This window comes from Chaetodon trifascialis, chromosome 6, assembly GCF_039877785.1.
Source record: "Chaetodon trifascialis isolate fChaTrf1 chromosome 6, fChaTrf1.hap1, whole genome shotgun sequence".
Taxonomy (NCBI): domain Eukaryota; kingdom Metazoa; phylum Chordata; class Actinopteri; order Chaetodontiformes; family Chaetodontidae; genus Chaetodon; species Chaetodon trifascialis.
This window is the reverse complement of record NC_092061.1, coordinates 25,055,600-25,075,767: the sequence shown is the minus strand read 5'-3', so window position 1 is coordinate 25,075,767 and position 20,168 is coordinate 25,055,600. Positions and strand designations below refer to the sequence as shown.

General features: G+C 39.9%; 1 protein-coding gene across 1 annotated transcript; it reads left to right on the top strand.

Moving 5' to 3' along the window:
- The first annotated feature begins 1,941 nt into the window (after nucleotides 1-1,941).
- vamp8 (vesicle-associated membrane protein 8 (endobrevin)) lies at nucleotides 1,942-9,328 on the top strand. The gene is made up of 3 exons (XM_070965308.1): nucleotides 1,942-2,140; nucleotides 5,204-5,371; nucleotides 7,272-9,328. The coding sequence occupies exons 1-3, from the start codon at nucleotides 2,126-2,128 to the stop codon at nucleotides 7,455-7,457; spliced, it is 369 nt and encodes a 122-aa protein (XP_070821409.1). The 5' UTR covers nucleotides 1,942-2,125; the 3' UTR covers nucleotides 7,458-9,328.
- The last annotated feature ends 10,840 nt before the right edge of the window (nucleotides 9,329-20,168 follow it).

Here is a 20,168-nt window from a genome sequence, read left to right as displayed (position 1 = left end):
CTGTCCATTTTTTGGAGAATGAAATGGACAGTATTTTAGCACACTTGCCGGTGCCTGCCAGGCAAATTGTTTTTCAAAATGGACATAATGACTTGCATTATTTTTAGCTGCTTGTGATTCAGAGCAGCCAGCAGCAGTGGCCTGAGATGACTGCAGGTAATGAGTAGCATTTAGGCCTCATCACCGCCTTCTGAGGCAGAGGTGAAACCGGTTGGTTGGGGCTGGTGCTGCTAGCTAGGTGGGACTCACTATGACATCAGCAAGTGGAGCAGCTGCAGAGCTGGGAGGAGCCACCCAGCCAGCTGAGGAAAACACCCAGGCTCAACAGTTCTATGGTCTGTGGCAGAGTTAGATATCACTCTTATTTATGCAGACAATGACTAATGGCAGTCTGTCCCACACTGTGTCTAAAGTGGGTTGTTTTCTGCACTGAAACATCTTTATCTAATCGAGCTGGATCTGTGACAAGGAACATTGCTGAAGAGATGTAGAGATACCAACTTATTGTGTTGAGGAATGAGCAGCTGCCATCAGCAATACAACCTAGTGACAAATGAACTTCTTAAACCAATTCAGAAAATAGTGAGTTATAATGGTCATTTCCTGTGATGAACGAATAGCTTTTCAGCCCAAGAGTACACGATGAACAAAGGGAGGAAAAAGCTACTGCTTCTTGAGAGAAGATTACAACTTGAGCTTGGAGGACAGTGTGCTCACTGGTTGTAAATGTTTTCTGGCAGAAATGATGTAGCATGTCATGGTTGCCCTTAGAAACACTGAACAATTGACATCACATGGAAAGACCAGGAGTCAGGCTGGAGTGGAGAGACGTATGCTGCACAGCATCGCTGCACAGGCTGAGACTTTTAGGAATTACTGCATTCAGAGTGAGTGAGTTTCATACTGTTGACATGTGTTCACATTTGCACTACTCATCTGTAATATTCAGACACTTCAATGAAATAAATATGCCCTAATTAAATGGCATGTTCTTTCTATCCTCATCTCTGATATCTGTTTAGTTCAAAGCATAAATTTAACATAAATATTGAATAAACCTGTGACCAAAAAGTTCAATTCAAATCCTTCTTGTCACCAGTTTAATAGCTATTCTTTTTTTGCTTTGCTCAGCTGTTGTTACTAAGGAAGCGTTGGCGGTGGGTCAGTGCTTGCTGTGGCCACATGGTACATTAGTGATGTTTGTCTGGTTTCCTGAGCACACCTTCACGCCTTAGTCCTTTTGTTTGATCATAAACAAAAGAGGACATAACACCCAGCTCACGCCTCAGAGCTTTAGGTTCGTCAAGGAGAATATATAATGTCATCAAACGTTTGATAGGTTTATCTTCATAATTCAGTAATTAGGCATGCAGCCAACATGTGATGGCAACACCTCAGTATGACACCGTCTTGAGGATGGGGGAGCCACATCAAGTTGTTGTATAACACAACAATAAAGGAAATTACTGGACGGAGCCGTCAAAATAAAAGCATACAATTGTCATGGTTCAATGTGGACAAAGGGCTAACAAAATACATAACGTCATTACATTTCTTATTAAGTGAAAATAATAAACAATATACATATATGTTTATTCCTTGCCAAATAAACAGTATATTTCAGAACTTTCAGCGTAAAGGCTAAAGACAAATTAAGACTAATATCATTTATTATTTATTAGAATGTGTTTTCTCATTGTTTCAAATCTATTTTGAAATTGTGGTTAAACGTGGCTAAAGTGGGATTGATGTTCAGTAAACCTGGTCCTTTAAAAGTTTCTAATTTTCACGTTTCATTCGAGGCTTTTGGATAGTTATGCTAACCACTTTCGCAACGCTGCTACGTTGCTCTCAAAAAGTTCCAAGTACTTTATTTTTAAAGTCTGCTCGGGAAATTGTGTTGATGGTCTGGTCCACTTGACACTTGAAGCGAAGGAATTCAGTCTGAAGGAAAAAAAAAAAAAAAAACAACCAGGAAGTTAAACAGATGAGGAAACGTATTCACTTTGGCGGAGCATCAAACTCGAGTCTTTAAGGAGGTTTTCTAAAGGGTTTAAGTAACACAACAACCTAAAAGAAAGTCCGTCTATCGGGTTTGCGGTCAAAGGACTCTGTTTCCAACAACATGGACAATGATCCGGTAGGTGATAATGGTTGAAGCTTGTTTTGTTGTGTTGAAAGCCTCTCCGCTCTCAACATTAACGTCACACACGACGTGCAACAGGTGCATTTCCGGATAGAATAAGTTACATTTGACTTAAAACTGTCGAACCAAGGCTGAAAATTGGCTTCATAAGTGAGCGCATACTTTTCACCTTTGAGAGAGGGAAGTCTCAGAGAAGCCGAGCAAAATGGCCTTATTGCACCCACTGTCGAAGCCACGCAGTGTAAGGTGGAAATACTGATTTTCATGGAGTTAAGCAAATGTTTTTGTTGTTCTCATTCCTCTTAAGTCAGACATTTGACACGGAAACTATTGTATCAGTTTTTTTTACTTCAGTCACTTAGTGAAACGTTTGTTTTCCACATCTTTCAAAAGCACTGTCGCCGGCAGCCAAACCCCAGTTAAATATGTGCTAATTTAATGCTAACTTTCTTACCCACGGATAAAACCCGGCCCAGTCAGGCTCATGGCGTTTTTTAACTGCCGCATTTTTCTCACAAACCCGTGTTTTTCAAACGACGTAGACATTATCCACCGTGCGACACATTTTTTGAGTAAAACATAAACTTTCACAGCTTGAGGTCACTGCTCACTAACTTGTATGTGGTTATATTTGAATGTAAAGCTAACAGACGAAGGGCTCAAACTCTGGCTAGCATTGTGCATCAGCACACCACCGCCAAGACAAGCAGCGGAGAAAGCTGTCATTTTATTCAATGTTTCACTCATACGCTCATCTGAATTGAAAAGAGTCTTCTGAAAACTCACTGTACCTTGTACACCTCTCATAACATTACCTGTAAATTATGTGTCAAGGTAGGTTGAAATTGCTAACTTTCCCAAACTTTGCTGAACACTTTTGACTTGAGTCTCAGGCTCTTCTCAGAGTAAATGTAAGGATGCTTCAGTGTTCTTGAGACTGCTATTTTATTCAGGACAACCTGCAAAATCACAAGACATGCATCTTTCCTTCCGCAGCCTTTCCCCACTGTGCTAAAAACAGCTGTGTGATGAGTGTGTGGACTCATATCTTACGCAGGTCTTCTCAGATAGTCATGAGAAACAAAGGCTTGTCCGCTGACACTGTCCAACAAGTATCTGCTGGAGGCGTCCGACATCAAACTGTTGCTTGCTATTTTAAAACTGACTTCTGTGGTTTTGAAACATGACCTTCCTTCTTTTTGAAAGTCCAGAAAAACTATTGCACATTAGCTGAACTGACTCAGTTGCAATGAGGGGGGCTAAACCAGCAAACTATAGCCAACAAAATACAATAGATCAGCATTATCAGGACGCTTTGATAAAAGGAAAATCTCACTGCCTGTCTAGTGTCTGCATGCGGTCTGTTCAGACCTGTGCACTCTCAGATAAGGGTTTTCAATTTGACTAGATTAGGACGTGAGGATTTCATGTGGCCTGCCAAGACAAATGAAATCCATCCTTTGCATGTACAGCAGCAGTCATACAGCTTAATGGCAAAGATTTCTCATCTCATTCACATTTTAGAGAGAACTCCTGCATCTGTCATCCTGATTCCTTACGTATCAGCGCAGTATGTACAAGCCCCCTCATCTGTCAGGTTTTCGCTAGAGTTGACAAGATTTAAAGGAAGTCACTTTCCATGCACAGCAGAGGAATATGTTTCTGAGTAGGACACTTAATGTAGCTGTCAGTGCATGAACGTCTTGCACTGGACATGTTTCTTTCTCCGTCTTTCTGTGAATGTTGATACTTGATAGCTGTCAGCCATTCAGTGGGCCTCAGCGAGCTACTGGCGCAGGTACAGGAAAGGGAGAGAGGAGAAAACCTGCTTTATACTGTACAGTATGTGTGTGAAGATTCTCCAGGTCATGGTTATACAAGGAGGGTTTAATCTAGGACAAATGGACTTGGTTGGAGAAATGGCAGGTAGATAAAGACTAAACAACATAACATGCACAGCGAGGCATCTGATGAGAATGCTGACGTAGATCATTTTGATAGGGAGATAAAGAACAGAGAATGTGTCTAATGAAACACAGAAGTAGCAGTGCAAAGTGTAGACGGTCCACAGCTGCAGAGAAGCAAATCTGTGAAGCAGTTTTGAGAGGTGAAATGGGTGAAGCTGCACAAACCTAAAGGAAAATGAAAAGATGGAAGGATGGCAAAGAAGAGTGAAGATAAGGAGGATGATAGTGAAGGGGAGTAGAGAAGGGAGCAAAAGCAATAAAAGAATGAAGAAAGGAACATTGGAAAGGAGGAAGATGGGAATGGAGAAAGAGGGAAGGGGAGGGGGCCAGCAGATGACAGCAGAGCTTGCGCTGTTTCCTAGAAACAGCTTCGTTTACGGTCTGGTGCTGACTCATGGGACATGGAAGGCCTGTATGCAGACTCACACACACACACACACACACACACACACACACTGCATACAGCATTTGCGCTTTGAAATCACACCTACGACTGTGAAAGATCATTTATCTTACTGTTAGCGCAGCAGGCGTTCAGAGATGTAAAAACAATGGTTTGACAGCCAGCTGTCACATGCAGAACTCTCAAAGCCAACACCAGTTGTCACGCTCAGTGTTGTCTGAAAATACCAGCCGGGTTTGATTTTTTTTTTTTTCACTCTATCTAAGGCTGTATCGGTTTACACTGGTGTCCGACAGATGTTTCCAGCCACTGAGGAACAGGAGGAAGTAAATAAAAGAATATTTAAGGCCTCATGGTAAAACTGAGACATCCTGACTTTTAGTCTCAAGTTCCAAAAACAATGGATCTTCCTTTTACCTCTGCAACCGAAATGCATCTTATACTTCCTTCAAATGGAACTCATGCACTTGTGCTAACGACATTGGAGGTCCTGTACACGATGCTTGGCCCTCAAGTGAGAACACTGATGCAAGGCAACATCTGGAAGCCACCGAGGCTAACAATTTAGCAAGCTCGCAAACAACACCGATTTAAAAATGACAAAATAAAGTAAAAAAATAAAATAAAATAAACATATGTTATTCCTCAACTGATTTTCTTTAATGACCCTTTTCTGTCCAATGGCAGGAGCGAGGAGGAGCGGCAGCACAGCCGGAGCCACAGGACAAAGTGCAGGCCTTGAAGGATCAGGTAGATGGAGTGAAAACCATCATGACGCAGAATGTGGACCGGATCCTGGCCCGAGGAGAGAGACTGGATGACCTCATGGACAAGTCAGAGGACCTGCAAGCAGGGGTCAGTCTTACCACAGTTTGTCCTGGACTAACTGTCAACGTGGGCTGAGATATGTCCCCATATGTTGCACCAGTGGTGTAGATAAAGAATGCGGTAGCAGTATGGCAAGTCAGCAGAGGTCATCTCATATTCGAATAGCAGAACACAGATGAATCCGACTAAGTGTAGCCTTTTTCTTACTAAACTTTGAACTAAGTACTTTTTAATGAGACATTGTTCCAGCTGCACCTCGTCAGGTGATTGGGCTCATTAGCCCAACAACCTTTTGTCTGAGGTCAAATGCCTCGCTGCACAGGCTCTAAAGACATTATTCACGGTAGACATTTTGATTTTGTCATGGCAGGAAAAGCACAGGTGGAAATGATGACTGGCTGTGTTCCACTGAGGCCACGTTTACACGTAGCAGGGTTTTTGGAAAACAGATATTTTAGCCCCTCTGTTTTCAAGAATACCATCGTGCACACATCGTTTTCAAAAATGTTGCCTTTTACATGAACCCGGATAAATACGCTGTTGAGTGCATCATAACTATGCCAAACCAATGGCCGTGAGTGTAAACATAGGTCGCTCACATGAAGTATTTTCAGTCGCATGTTGTGACGTTTCGAAACCTAAAACGCTGTTTAACCCTGTTTATACACCAACACATAACTAGCGTTTTCAGAAATCTCCACTTTGGCTGGAGTCTTTAAAAATGATCATTTTCTGTGAAAAAAAAAACCTCCATTTGTCTGTAAACGAGAGGCCAAACTGCATGAAATGATGCGTTTTCCCTAAGTGTAAACGTAGCCTGAAGTGACCCAGGAAACCATATTAATCAGCCATCGAGCCAGAACCACAACCCCAAGGCAGGCAAAGATAAACTGAATGCAGTCATTATTAATGTCAGTGAGCTGTGCGTTTTCTGCAGTAGTATGTCAGAATGTCAGCAGTGACGGGCTGCTGCCCGTAATAATGACTCGTAGGGAGTCATTATCAAAGTCACATGAGTGCAGAGACTAACTCTCTTCAGCCACTCAATAAGTAGCCATTGTTAGGTTTCATGTGAATTTGAATGCTATAACAGACTGAAATTTCGATAGCAAATAAAGTGTTACTAAATGTCAGATTTTGTATGTGGTGATAGCATGTTTCATGTCACTCTGATGGTTTTTATGGTAGAAAACTCATCATCGTCCTGCATAGCTGGAAGCCTCAAGGTTACGATGCATTCAATGTAGCCACATCCCTGGTTCAGCGCCAGCCGGGGACCTTTGCTGCTTGTCATACTCCTCTTTCTCGCTCTCCGCATTTCCTGTCTCTACTCTATCCGCTTTCAAAATAAAAGCATCATTTTAGAAACATTATCTTCCTAATAGCAACCTACCTACCTCATAAAAAAGCAGCACAATGGCAACAAGCAAACAGCGACCATGGCTCTGTCTAAAGGTAACAAAATTGATTTACCTCCACAAAGGTAAAGTGTACAAACGAGATATAATATGTTGATTAGTCAGCTCTGCAACCAGTTCAGATGAAAATTTCTTGTTTCTTGTTCTTTTTCATTCTTTACATAAATCGAAGTGTAAAAATGACAATTTGCCATGCTGATAGGTGGATTTTGTCACCTTCAGACAGAGCCAATTTAGCCGTTTCACCCACTCCCAGTCTCTATGCAAAGCTAAGCTAACCATTTACTATACTTACTATACAGACATGAGAGCAGTATCAAAGTCCTCATCTAGCTCTCAGCAAGAAAGTGAATCAGCCTAATATTCTACATTAACAGCTCCTAGTGAGTGCTACCACAGCTTCCATGTCAACTGAAAAAGATGTCAGCAACACAGATTTGTTACCCACAACTGATTGAGGTTTTAATGGAGAACTGAACCACTTTGCCCTCGTCCCTCTCCCTGCTCAGGCTCAGCACTTCAAGCAGACGTCTACGAAAGTGGCTCGCTCCTACTGGTGGAAAAACGTCAAGCTGATCGTGGTCATCGTGGTCATCGTCCTCATCATCGTTCTCATCATCATCCTGCTGGCCACTGGAGTCATCCCTGTCAGTTCCCCTGTGCCTCCTATAGTCAATCCCACCATCAAGCCCTAAACTCACACACAAATAATGTATATATAGACATCCTGAAATCATAAACAAACTCATTCCTATTGCACAGTATACAAAGTAATATATAGACTTATTCAAATCACTGCTGTCTGGTGAAACCTTTAGTACTTCTGAGTCAGCTTCTGGTAGTTACTGGTATCTTTCTTGCTTATATTGGAATTCAAGGACTTCATGCTTTGGTTTAAGGAACTTTAATGACACATAAGCTTTTGAAATTCTAGCTTAGCTTTTTTTGAATTTGTGAGAAATTAAGCCAAAGTCTCAGGACAGCCTGAGGTCTTCACCTGACAGCAGCAAAGAGTGCTTCATACGGCCACATCAACTCTCCATGGTTTATCTGTTTCACCACCAACGGTTCATCGTGGCAACAAGAAAGTCCCTTCAGTGAGTGTAGATGGAAGTAATGTATGTGGATTTCTCTAGCCTCATGTTTGTCTTGAATGTTATCACGTCTGTGCACCTTTTTTAAAGGACGGTTTGTATAGTATAAAAGATGAAAAATGCAGTGTCTACTAGCAATCAGGCAGCATTGTTTGACTTTTTCTGTTGCTGACGTTGGACAAATTAGGTCACACAATATTTCATTGAAGGCTTTATTGTCTGATGGATATGCATGTTACCATTTGTACCACCTTTCGGAGTGCTTCCAGCTTCTTTGAAGCCAAACAATAGTGGAAAAAAATCATTCCATTGAAATTCTGTTTAAATTTGTCAGTTTATTGAATGTGTACACTCAGCACTGCTTTAAATCCTTTGGAAATGTTGTCATCAGCTCCTTATTGGTACTGAGGGCTCATGTTTGAGGAGAGGTTTGTACTCTGCCAATAGTACACAGACAGACCTGGAAAGTTACGTGGTGTTTCTGCTCTATTACTCTACAGAAATGTGAGGTCACTAGAGGGGAAGATAACACAAAATTGTAGTTTTGTACATTTGTGCTGTGCAGTATCATCAGCCTTTTTAACTGATCACGTTCACTTTTTCCTCACTGTGTTTTAACTCTAGAAATATTGTAGTTTAAATGTATGGCTTTGGTACTTGGGTCCAATAAACAAACTCAGCTGTCAAAGGTCTGTTCCCACACTAGTCTTGGAGGATCAGGCTCTACCAGCAAACCAGCTGAGAGAGATCATTTACAGCCCATCTGTGGTTCCCCCTGCTGGGGCCATGTCAACCAATAGGCCCTTACAGTCCCAGCTCATGACTAGAACGACCTCCCACCTCTCTCTGCTGTCACAGCACCAGTTAAGCTTCAGAGGGGACAAAATAATCCTACTTATGAACTGTAAATAGTCAATGTATTCTCACCTACATGTATATTTGCATCAGACTTTAACTGTGTTAAAGTATCTGTTCTTTTTATTTAATGCTTTATGTCATTCTTGTTCTTTCTTTTTCTTAACAAAAATTCAGACTGATTAATTATAAAATGGTACAGTTCAATTATTCTGCCGTCAATCATTTTCTAGAAGTAGGTATAAACAGAAGGCTGTGTAGGAACTCTTTCTTCATAGTGTTTTCTCTTTTTTACATGGCTCTGGGGTACTAAACTAAACTAAACTCTTTGCCCGTTCACTCATACTGACCTCATTAATGCTGTGGGAGACTCATGCAGGTCCCAGCTGCAGCAGGTGAGACATTGTGTTAACATTTTTTTCCAATGTCTTCAACTCGTGTCAATTTGAATCCACTCGCTCAAAACAGATGAAGTACCAGAATGCTGCTCAGCTGACCTGTGATGTAGCTCATTGTGTGATTAACAGAAATCTTAAATGGTCTGATTCTAATGACTTATGGTATGTAGTGGTTTTAACAGTCTTATGTGAAATAAATAGTATTTACCATGGCTCAGCTCTGATGGTGTCCCCTCCTCTGTTGAAGTGCCACAAGATGGAGACAGAGACTCAAGCTAATCGGAGACTTGAGGAAGTAGGTCAGAGGAGATGCTTCGCATAGTTCTCAGCACTTCCTCCCACTTTTCATTTCTGTTCAGTTAATTAGCATGTTTGTACTAACAACCAAGCAAAAGCAGAAACACAATTTCACTCTGAGAACATCTAATAACTGCATTGTTCTAGCACCTTTCACACAAGAATAGCAGCTCTGTTACAGCAGAGAAATCACATGAACCAAGTGCTGCACATAAAAACCAGGATAGAACTTTCATGTAAAATAAGATGAAGAATAAAACCCACTTACTGATAACAGTGAAAATGAGAAGAGGACGTTTAACTTTGAACAAACTAAATCATAATAGCAAGCACTGCAATAAAATGAGTTCATTTATTCACATTACACACATTTTCAATATAGGTCCAGCAATCATCTGCCTGAAGGTCAAAACCAAAGCAGAAGAGGCTGAGATGTCCTCACTTTAAGTCCCTAATATGGGATAATTTCCCCCAAAATACTGTATCCTACACTTCCCATGATATGACTTGATAAGTCTGTCAATAGACTCTACTTGCCTGGTGAAAACAAAGTCTGTCAAGCTTGCTTCTAGGGGCTGACATTGGTTAGGACGGTTGCATATCACCTTTTATAATAGTAACATTTCTGGAATACAGTGAAGGCATCATAGAGAGCACCATCAGATTTTCAATTTAATTTACTTTATTTCACCAGAATAATTAATTCCATATCAACACTGCACAATATAACAATGCACCAAACAATGAAACGTATTAGCATGCTGCCATCTGTTAATTAGCAAACACAAAGAACAGATGCTGGGTGTGTCAGTACTTATGAAAATATTTGGTCATGAACCAAAGGATGAGGCCGATAGAAGTTTTGACCTGATGATGTCACCCTCTGAAAAGTCAGTTGATCACCAAAGTTTTTACCACTTGTTCTGTGGGGAATATGAATGACAACATTGCATGGCAATCCATCCAAATCATGTCGGGATGGTAAAAAGAAATGTCATCTGGCTGGTAGCACCAGATTAAGAGAACCCTGCTGTGAAGTTTGAGGTTGACAAAATCTTTGGCCAGATTTCAAACAACAATGAGAATTCATATCAAGAGGAAATCGACAATATTTCAGGGTGGTGCTCAGAGCACAACCTACTTCTCAGGGTCAACAACTGGAAAGAGAAGATTTTTTGACCTACATCAGTGAAACTGGAGGAGCAGGTGAACAGTTTTAGGTTCCTGGGAATCAGCATCACTGTCATGGTCATCACATATGTCCACTCTGCTAAAGAAGGTTCAGAAACCACTCTATTTGTTCAGGAGGCAACATTCCCACATCAAGTTATTAACTTTTAGAGAGATGATAGAAAACATCCTGACTGGAAACATTACAAACTGGCATGGGATGTTCACAGCCCTGGATAGGAGGGCTCTGCAGCAGGTGATTATGAGGTGAGATGAGGTGCCTGCACAGAGCCCAAAGGACACTAAAAGACAATACTCACCCCAGCCACAGCCTGTTCACTCTGCTGCTGTCTCCCAAGCAATACAGAAGTATCTGCTGCTGTACCACCAGACTGCAGAGCAGCTTCTTTCCTCAGGCTCAGACTCCTCAACTCATCCTCCACAATGCATAAAAACAGTTTATTTCTATGAGGCATTACTGATTCAACCATTTGCATATTTTTTGTTTGTGGGGAGCATGAAAGGGACTATAACTGGCATGTCATCGTATAATACTGTGTAATTTAGAACTTGGAACGTGAAACCTTGCAGCATTCTTCTTGTAGGGACCATATGATTCTGTTCAAATGTCAAATCAAACCTTATTTGTTAAACTGTTTCAGTCCGGATGCAAGTAGTGCACGAACCAACCGACCAACAGACTGACATTACCCTCCCTGGAGACAGGCCACCTGCATGGCTGAAAAGACAGCAACAAAATGTTGCACTGACTGAGCGGCATTTCCTGCTCCTGAACTTGACTTCAGTCGCACTGTAAAGGTGCCTGGAAATGATATCATTACTTCCTTAATGTGATGTGATTCCTGTTGAAACAGGTCAGTCAGACTTAAGTGCAAACCAATCAGCTATGGAGAGAAAGGCAGTTTGATTTGATAGGACAGGCATTGGTTGGACTTTTTTTTAATTCACTCACTAATACAGATGACATCACTAATGAAGACTTGCTGTTTTTCAAGAAGTTCAAGTTCCCGTGTTGTGGGATCTTTAAGTGCATTGGATACGTGGCAGGCTTGGTACAAACACAGCAAGAGACCAGACAGGCATGGTAAGTGAGCAGTAGCCTCATGTTTAGCAGCTTTTATTGTTTTACTATAAACATTAGACAGACAGACAGACAGACAGACAGACAGACAGACAGACAGACAGACAGACAGACAGACAGACAGACAGACAGACAGACAGACAGACAGACAGACAGACGAGTTTCTTCTGGCAGAATGCTTTTTAAAAATGTGCTTTGGCTCTTTATAATCTATGGGCAAGTCCCATGAGATAGTGGGAAAAAAGGACACCACAGCTGCTGTGAACTTCAGCATCTTCTATTTTAAATGACAAATTATGTTTCAGAAAATAAACAAACACTAGATATTATCAGTAAATGTACTTAATTAGAATTTGGCTCAGGCAGAAATTAAACTGGAATGAGGTCGAAAATGTCAAAAACAACAAATTAAAGTGTGATGATGACTGTACAGTGTTGACCTGAAGTAATTTAGAGCCATGAATTAAAATTGAAAAGTAACCTGTAATCATAGCTTTCAGATAAATGTAATGGTGTAAAAGTTCAATGTCTTCCCCCTGAAGTGTAATGGAGTAAAAGTATAAAGTGACAGAAAATGGAAATACTTGAGTCAGGTGCACATATCATAGTCAGTTACTTATTAAACATTATTTTGAATTAGAATTAATCCCTGATGAAGTTCTAGCATCTAATGCCGCTTATAACTAACAAATAAGCAGTCTTTTATCTTTTTATCTTCTCTCATGCCCCCTCCCAGGAGCCGGGAGCAGCGGTGGCAGAGCCAGCACCACAGACCAAGATGCAGGTCATGATGGATCAGATAGATGGAGTCATAAACAAAACGAAGGAGAATATGGAACAAATATTAAAACGGGAAGTAAACGTGGTCCACCTCCTCAACAAGGCAAAGGAAATGGAAGACGGGGTCAGTCTAACTGTTGGAGTTCATTCTTTTACTGTGATTGGTGTAACAGTGGGTTATGTTGTCGGGTAGTTTTATTCATATACTTGCATTAATGCGTCTTTGGGGAACTGTGCAGTCATATTTTGATGTGAGGTCAAATGAATAGTTTGTTTAATGATGACCTTGGTGTTCATCATCATCAGGTAAACCAGAGTCATCGTCACTGTATTCAAGACATTACAGTATACAGAACACAAATGAACCTGGCCTAAACTTTGAATTAAGCACCTTTTGGGAAGGCATTGTTCCAGCTGCACCATGGGAGGTGATTAAGCTCTTTAAAGGCCTCACTGCACAGGCTGCATTGCTCAGGGATGAAGTTGCCACTGCCTGAACAACTTGTTTTCCCATTCCAGGAAATGTGTCTCTTTCAGTAAATGCTTGTTATTATTACAGGCATTGCACATGATGCCATTAATGATGCCAATGTTCCATTTAGCTTTGGAAGAAAGTCAGGCAAGTGAACCAAAATATGAAAAGGTCTGTGAACATATGATTATTGTTTTGATGTCAGTGTATTTTCTTCTATTGCTCTGTTTAAAGGATGATAAATGTTGTTATATGCTTTCTATACAAAGGTGTTCTCAATGACACATGAGTTGGGTGTAGTTAGAGGATGGAGCAAATTGATGAGTTTGGGGTCTGGAAGAGGAAAGTAAAACTCATGTCTTGCTTCAATGGATTGTCTGCTCTTTGTCCCTGCTCAGGCTAAACAGTTCAAGCAGACGTCTACGAAAGTGGCTCACTCTTACTGGTGGAAAAACGTCAAGCTGATCATGGTCATCGTGGTCATCGTCCTCATTGTCGTCCTCATCATCATCCTGCTGGCCACCGGAGTCATCCCTGTCAGTGCCCCTGTGCCTCCTATAGTCACTCCCACCAACAAGCCCTAAACACACAGACATAGAAACAATGTACATCCTGACTAAATTCAATCAAAGACAAACAATTAAAGTGCAACCATTCCATACATGCAAGTGCAAAATTCAGTGGCTGAATAGCCAGAAAATTCCAATATAATTATTTTCTAAATACATGGTTTCAATAAAATACATGCTGGGTACCTTTACCAGGACTAATATGTAAGTACAAGGGAGGAAGACAGGAGGGAAAGTGTTTAGGTGGGGCTTTTTTGAATCACTGTTTACCTTTCATTTAATAATTACACGGCACAGTCAATATTGTTACTGGGTTAAAAGGACAGGAAAATGCAGAACAGTGAAATGCAAGAGGGAAAAATGACATATAAAGAATAGCACAGGAAGCTATTCCTCAGTATAACTGACAACGTCAATTTTCTTTCTTTCTTTCTTTCTTTCTTTCTTTCTTTCTTTCTTTCTTTCTTTCTTTCTTTCTTTCTTTCTTTTTTGCCTTCTTTATGTATGTACATTGCAGGCTATAATTTAAAGCATAATCAAAATGACCTTTAAGTATATGAATGACCTGGATGTGAAAGATGGAAGTATGAGCACCTACAAGCGACGCATTTCGCCTTGTGAACAATGGTTATAGGTTTAGGACCGTGCAGAGGGAACATTAAAGGCAGTTTGTAATCTAGACATGACTTGCTTGAGAAGAGGCAAACACACAGAGGACTGATTGTGTCATCTGCGAAAGAAATGTAGATTTTAAGTCTGTGTTTATGTACTGTTGGTTTGAAGTGGATAATAAATAACAAGGGACAAAAGACAGAACCTTGTGGTACCCCTCAGCTGTTACACTGGACGTTGATTTGAGAACATCAGTGCAGATTGCCTGCAAACAGCCAAATATACATGGACCAGTTCTGTGCATAATCCATGCAACAATGTTTTTATCAGACTTATTGGATGTAAAAAATTAACATTGCTGGAGTTTTTTAACATTGTTGATGAGAATTTATAGTCTGTCAGTAGTACACAGCTTTTAAATCTAATTATCAAAACTAAAATGTGAGTATTACATAATCAGTGTAAAAGAAACTGATGTTTTGCACACAGAATAAATCTGTTGCAGAACAAAAATCACATAGTTGTGAAATCCTACAATCCTAAATGTCTTACTGCTCACTTTTAATGGTGTGAATTTTAGCTGTGAACTTCCTCCTGAGCTGAGAGGACTTTGGGGGATTTTAGAATACTAGAATACCACTGTGTTTAATGTCTTTAGAAAGAGCAGAGCTCAGCTCAGAGACGGTGTCCCCGCTGCTGTGAAGCTGCTGCGAATGAAAACAAGTTCTGGGAGGCACAAGACCTCCACACTTTAACATATGGCTTTGCTACTTTGATTCAATAAACACTCCATCAGGGTCAGCTGTTGAAGGTCAGCTTTCAGGCCCATGTCTGTTCCCACACATCTACTGGAGGATCGGCCTCTTCCAGCCAACCAGCTGAGAGAGATCAGTTACAGCCCCTCCATGGTTCCTCCTGTTGGGCTCATGTCAACCAATAGGCCCTCACAGTCATTAACTCTTCACATCTTTTGTGTCAGATAAATGTCGTGAAGTACATTTCCCTCTGAGATGCAGCGCTGTGAAAGTAGAAAGTAGTGTGAAGAGAAAAGACTGATTTCTAATCTAACTGGCTTTTGGATCTATGATAACTTTCTGTTGGTACAAGCTCTGAGCTGCAGCAGGTCTCTGACTGTGTTAGTGGGTTTTCTGATAACTGACATTTAACAGTAGAGCAGTTACTTGCTACTGTTTGTTGAAGTGACACAAGATGGAGACAAAGAGTCCGACTGATCGAGACAGCAGGAAGTGGATCTGTGGGGATTCCCCTGCAACTTCTCTGGTACTTCAGATCAGCTTTTGGTGAAAGTACAAAGGGCATAATGGGCATTTTCTCACACTCCTGGTTTCTGTTCAGTTTAGTAATGCAAACACAGCTAAGCAATGGCACAAAGGCAACAACAAAGGGAGTGTTTTAAATACTGTCTTCACCTGACTGAAAAGGATATTCAACTCTGCAAACATTAAAATAAAAGTGGCTTGTATTATTTTGAGGACTGTGAAGAATGCAGTAAGAAAAAAACACTGCAAATCAGGCCCGGCTGGTGAGGCGAGTCGCCAGAATGCCTCCTCTGTGCTCACATCTGTTATGGATAGATGAAACTTTAAGGTCTGTTAACTGGCACATCTACTCCTATGCTTCTATCAAATATTCCTCCATTCTACTTTTATTTTAAAATATCCTGACCTTCACATGAAGACAACAAATGCATCAAAATGATGGTGAACTATCCCTTCAATGTATTTTTTTCAGTATTTTCTAAGGTCAAAAACAAGAAACAAAATATGTCCACCAAACATGTCAGCTTCTCAAACTGCATCTGACCCACACTGCAAGCCGTAGAAGAACTGCAGTGGAGGATTGGGTTGACAGCTGAGCAGGCCGTCACAGGATCACCTCTTCTGTTGACTCAGCAGCAGTGAACCTGTGGAGCCCATCACAGTGAATGTGCTGTTTTGTCAACAAATGGTGACTAAAAGTTAAGGTTTTATCCCCCTGACAAAAGGCCTTATCGGATTTTGGAACAACAGCCTCTTAGACAAACACAAACAAAAAAAGGCACTGAAAGCCCGTTTGTTACTGGTGGGAAATCAGCCTGGACTCAGCCTGCTGTAGTCATGCGGATGTGAGTCTGCCATCATCCATGGACGGGTTTTAGACAATGATGTGAAGGGAGGGTCATCAGCGGGCTGAATATGGCCTTTGTATTGGAGCAGCTTTTCCCAGAAGAAGCCTTCTGTTGAGCTCTGACCTGACAAAGTCTCACGTGCTGCTTATGTCAAAGAAATGATAAATATTCTGTCCCTGATGTGTTATGGTGATTATATGTGTACTTTGATGATGCTTGAGGTACATTACCATCTGATTTAAGTCAACACTATGCTATATTATACTGAACATGCTATGGTATCCACTACAATACTGTTGTATTGTATAGTACCCACAGTATAGTGTAAAACTATATTACATTGCACTACTAAACTGTACTATACTATACTTTTGTATGGTTTAATATGCACATATACACTTTATACTACTACACTATTACACAATACTCATCTCATCTCATCTCATCTCATCTCATCTCATCTCATCTCATCTCATCTTCCACTGCTTATTTGGGGTCGGGTCGCGGGGGCAACAGCTTCAGCAGGGGACCCCATAAAGTATGGTACTGGATTTATTTGTCCTACTTTAAGGAAAATTGTTTCCACCTTCCATCCAACCTCAGAGTACATAATTACATCAAACCAGACAGAAAATATCCAATTCGACAGATACATACATGAATCCCACACCATACACCCACTACCACCACATTCTCAAACTTTCCATACACAAACACACAAACTCAGGCTCATTATAGTCTGGATGTTCTGTTCAGCTCTGTTATGGCAGAAGGGACAAACTACCACTGCACTACACTACACTATACACTATCATAACATACTACACTATTACCAAACTATTGAATTGTCTGGTTTAATACTGTACACTATAGTGTAGAATACAACTACACTGCATTACTATATTTTCCACCGTATGGTACAGAATTGTCCAACATAGAATACTAAATTAGACAGTATATTAGTACATTATTATACTATACTATACCATATTATATTGTACTGTACTATACCATATTATAATGTATAGAATTGCATTATAAAGTATGTATACAACTACACTATGCTATATGACACTAGAGTGCTAGAGTATATTAGATTATACCATGTTATACTATACAAGATTACACTAGAGAATACTGCACAACACTATACCATACCACAGTAGACTATATTATGCAAAGGTATACTAGTGTAGCTACTACAGTAAGTAGACTAGACTATAAAACAATACTTAACTACTGTATAACATATTATAATATTGTATGGTACGGTATGTGCATTACAGTATTGTATACTACTACATCACTATACTATACTATACTATACTATACTATACTATACTATACTATACTATACTATACTATACTATACAACGGTATGTTATACCACTGCACTACACTACACCTTTCTATACTATACTATTACCATTCTATTCTACTGTATAGTTTAATATGGCACAACATGCTGTAGTATAGAATATGGCTACACTACCTCAGTGTACTATATCATACTACTGTATGGCATAGTATTGTCCAGAGGAATATAATATACTACTACTCAACTACACCACTAAAATAACTGCATTATGATATATTATTATCATTATCATTATTATTAGCAGTAGTAGTAGTTGTAGTATTGATACTATATATAGATGATATAGGACTATACTTGAAATACCATATTACAATGGTATATAATTATATGATAAAGTATACTCTATATACAACTACACTATACTACATAACAATACAGTACTGGAGTATATTAGATTATACTATGTTATACTATACAAGATTACACTACAGTATACTATACAGAACTATACTTTATTAAGGTACACTAGTACACCTACTATGATAAGTATTTATTAGAAAAGATTGTACTGTACCACTATACTATAACATATGATAGGATATTATAACAAAGTATAAGCATGCTATAACATAAAAAAAAACTATTTATTATATACTGTACTATTACATTAAACAGTATACTGTGACTATGACTAGTATTACTAGTCATATTGGTAGCAGAAGTACATAAAATGCAAGTGGCCTCATGAGGTAACGTAACTGTTCTGTGTACAATACATGATGATAGTGTTGCTTTTCCTTATGATATGTCACAGAAATTGAGTTGCACCACCACTTTGGCTTGAGTAGTAAGTACCATAATGTTCCAGGAGATAGACGCAGTTACCGGACGAGCCTCTTTCCTGCTTCCCCTCTGATAACAGCACATTATAAGCAGTATTAGATCTGTTGTTTTAGATTAGCTCTATTTATTCATGGTTTATCAGGTCTGTGCTGACAGAGGTTGCAGGCCTGGGTGCTTCATTGACATGCACCGCCTGCCTTTTGTTTAGTGATTACTATTACAGGGACATATCACCATACTTCCCAGAATTACAAACACTGTCATGTCATAATGAAGATAACTGATAGTCCAAACTCTTCAGTGAGGAATAAGGCTGGAAAAGAAGATTGGTCTTTAATAATAGACTTCTTTTAGATATACATTTTCTGGGCCTTTGTCTTAATTCAAACGTAAACAAACAATTCCAACCAAATGTCTAAGAGGAAAATCCACGACATCATGATCACATGCTTTTCCCTCAGCTCAAGTGTAATCCATTCAAGTTCTGTGTTTAGTTTCATATCCCTGCTGGGCTCTGAACCACTTGCTGCTCAGCATCCCAGAGCTCCAAACAGCACGAAGTTTAACCTTTCATCACTATGTCATAAAATAACCTGTAGAATAGTTTGTGATGCAATGAAAATAATTCAAAACCTTTCGGAGATGATTTATGGACATAACAGAGTAAATACTATGACAACCAATTAGTCATACTCACGTGGTTTCATGTAGGTAGTATCTAAAGGTGTATCTAAACCAACGTTTTCATGGTGAAACTAAATGATTCGTGGGGGATTTTGATCTTTCACAAATGTCATGCGTAGAAATTTACACAAGGGGAAGAAATGTGTGAATCAGCCTACTTCCTGTTTCTCACTCACTGCACCTCCGTGACCTCTTTTAGCTTTAGATCCTCTATTTGTTTACATCCTTTTTTTTTTTTTTGCATCCTTTGGTACAAGCTACAAGTAGTCCAACAGTATGCCAGGTGTTATGAAAGTGTGTTATGATGTCTCATGATTTGTTGGGAATTAATCACGCAGGAACTTCTTACGTCTTGATCTCTCAGTTACATTTAGATATTTTCCACAATTTTTTTTTTTTTTTTGCATATAACTGTCACTGAATGAATCAAAACTGTTGGAAAGAATTTTAATTGCTCATGTGACTGACGCAGTTGAGCTACAATGGGGTTGTGTTGTCTGCCTGCCAGCTCCTTATCATAAGTGTGGCAGACACACACACACACACACACACACACACACACACACACACACACACACACACACACACACACACACACACACACAGTGTGTTTCCATGATTTATGGGGACATTACATAGACATTCATTTCCTGGAGACTTACCTGAACCATAACCTTAACCTAAACCTAACTTAACCTGAAGTCTTCCCCCTAAAATGTAATGATTCACATTATGGGGACTTGTATTTTGTCCCCATAAAGAAGGCAAGTCCCCTCAATATGACTGTGTTCACAGATTTATTTCCCCATGATGTGAGTAATATATGGCCACACACACATGCACACACAAACAGCTGGAGCAGCTGGATAGGTCTCCACATTCCTTGTTTTTAAGCCACAAAGGAGTCTGATGCAAGACAAGGACACCATTGTTAAGTTTTCAATGAAAAGATCACTACAAATACTACTGCTAAGGTCAAAAATTCTGTAACAGTATTCTGTAGTAGGAAATAAAGTACCAAAAAAGTGCAATAAGGTCAATGTAAATGTACTTTTTAGTGCCACAAACTGTAAGCCCCTTTGGG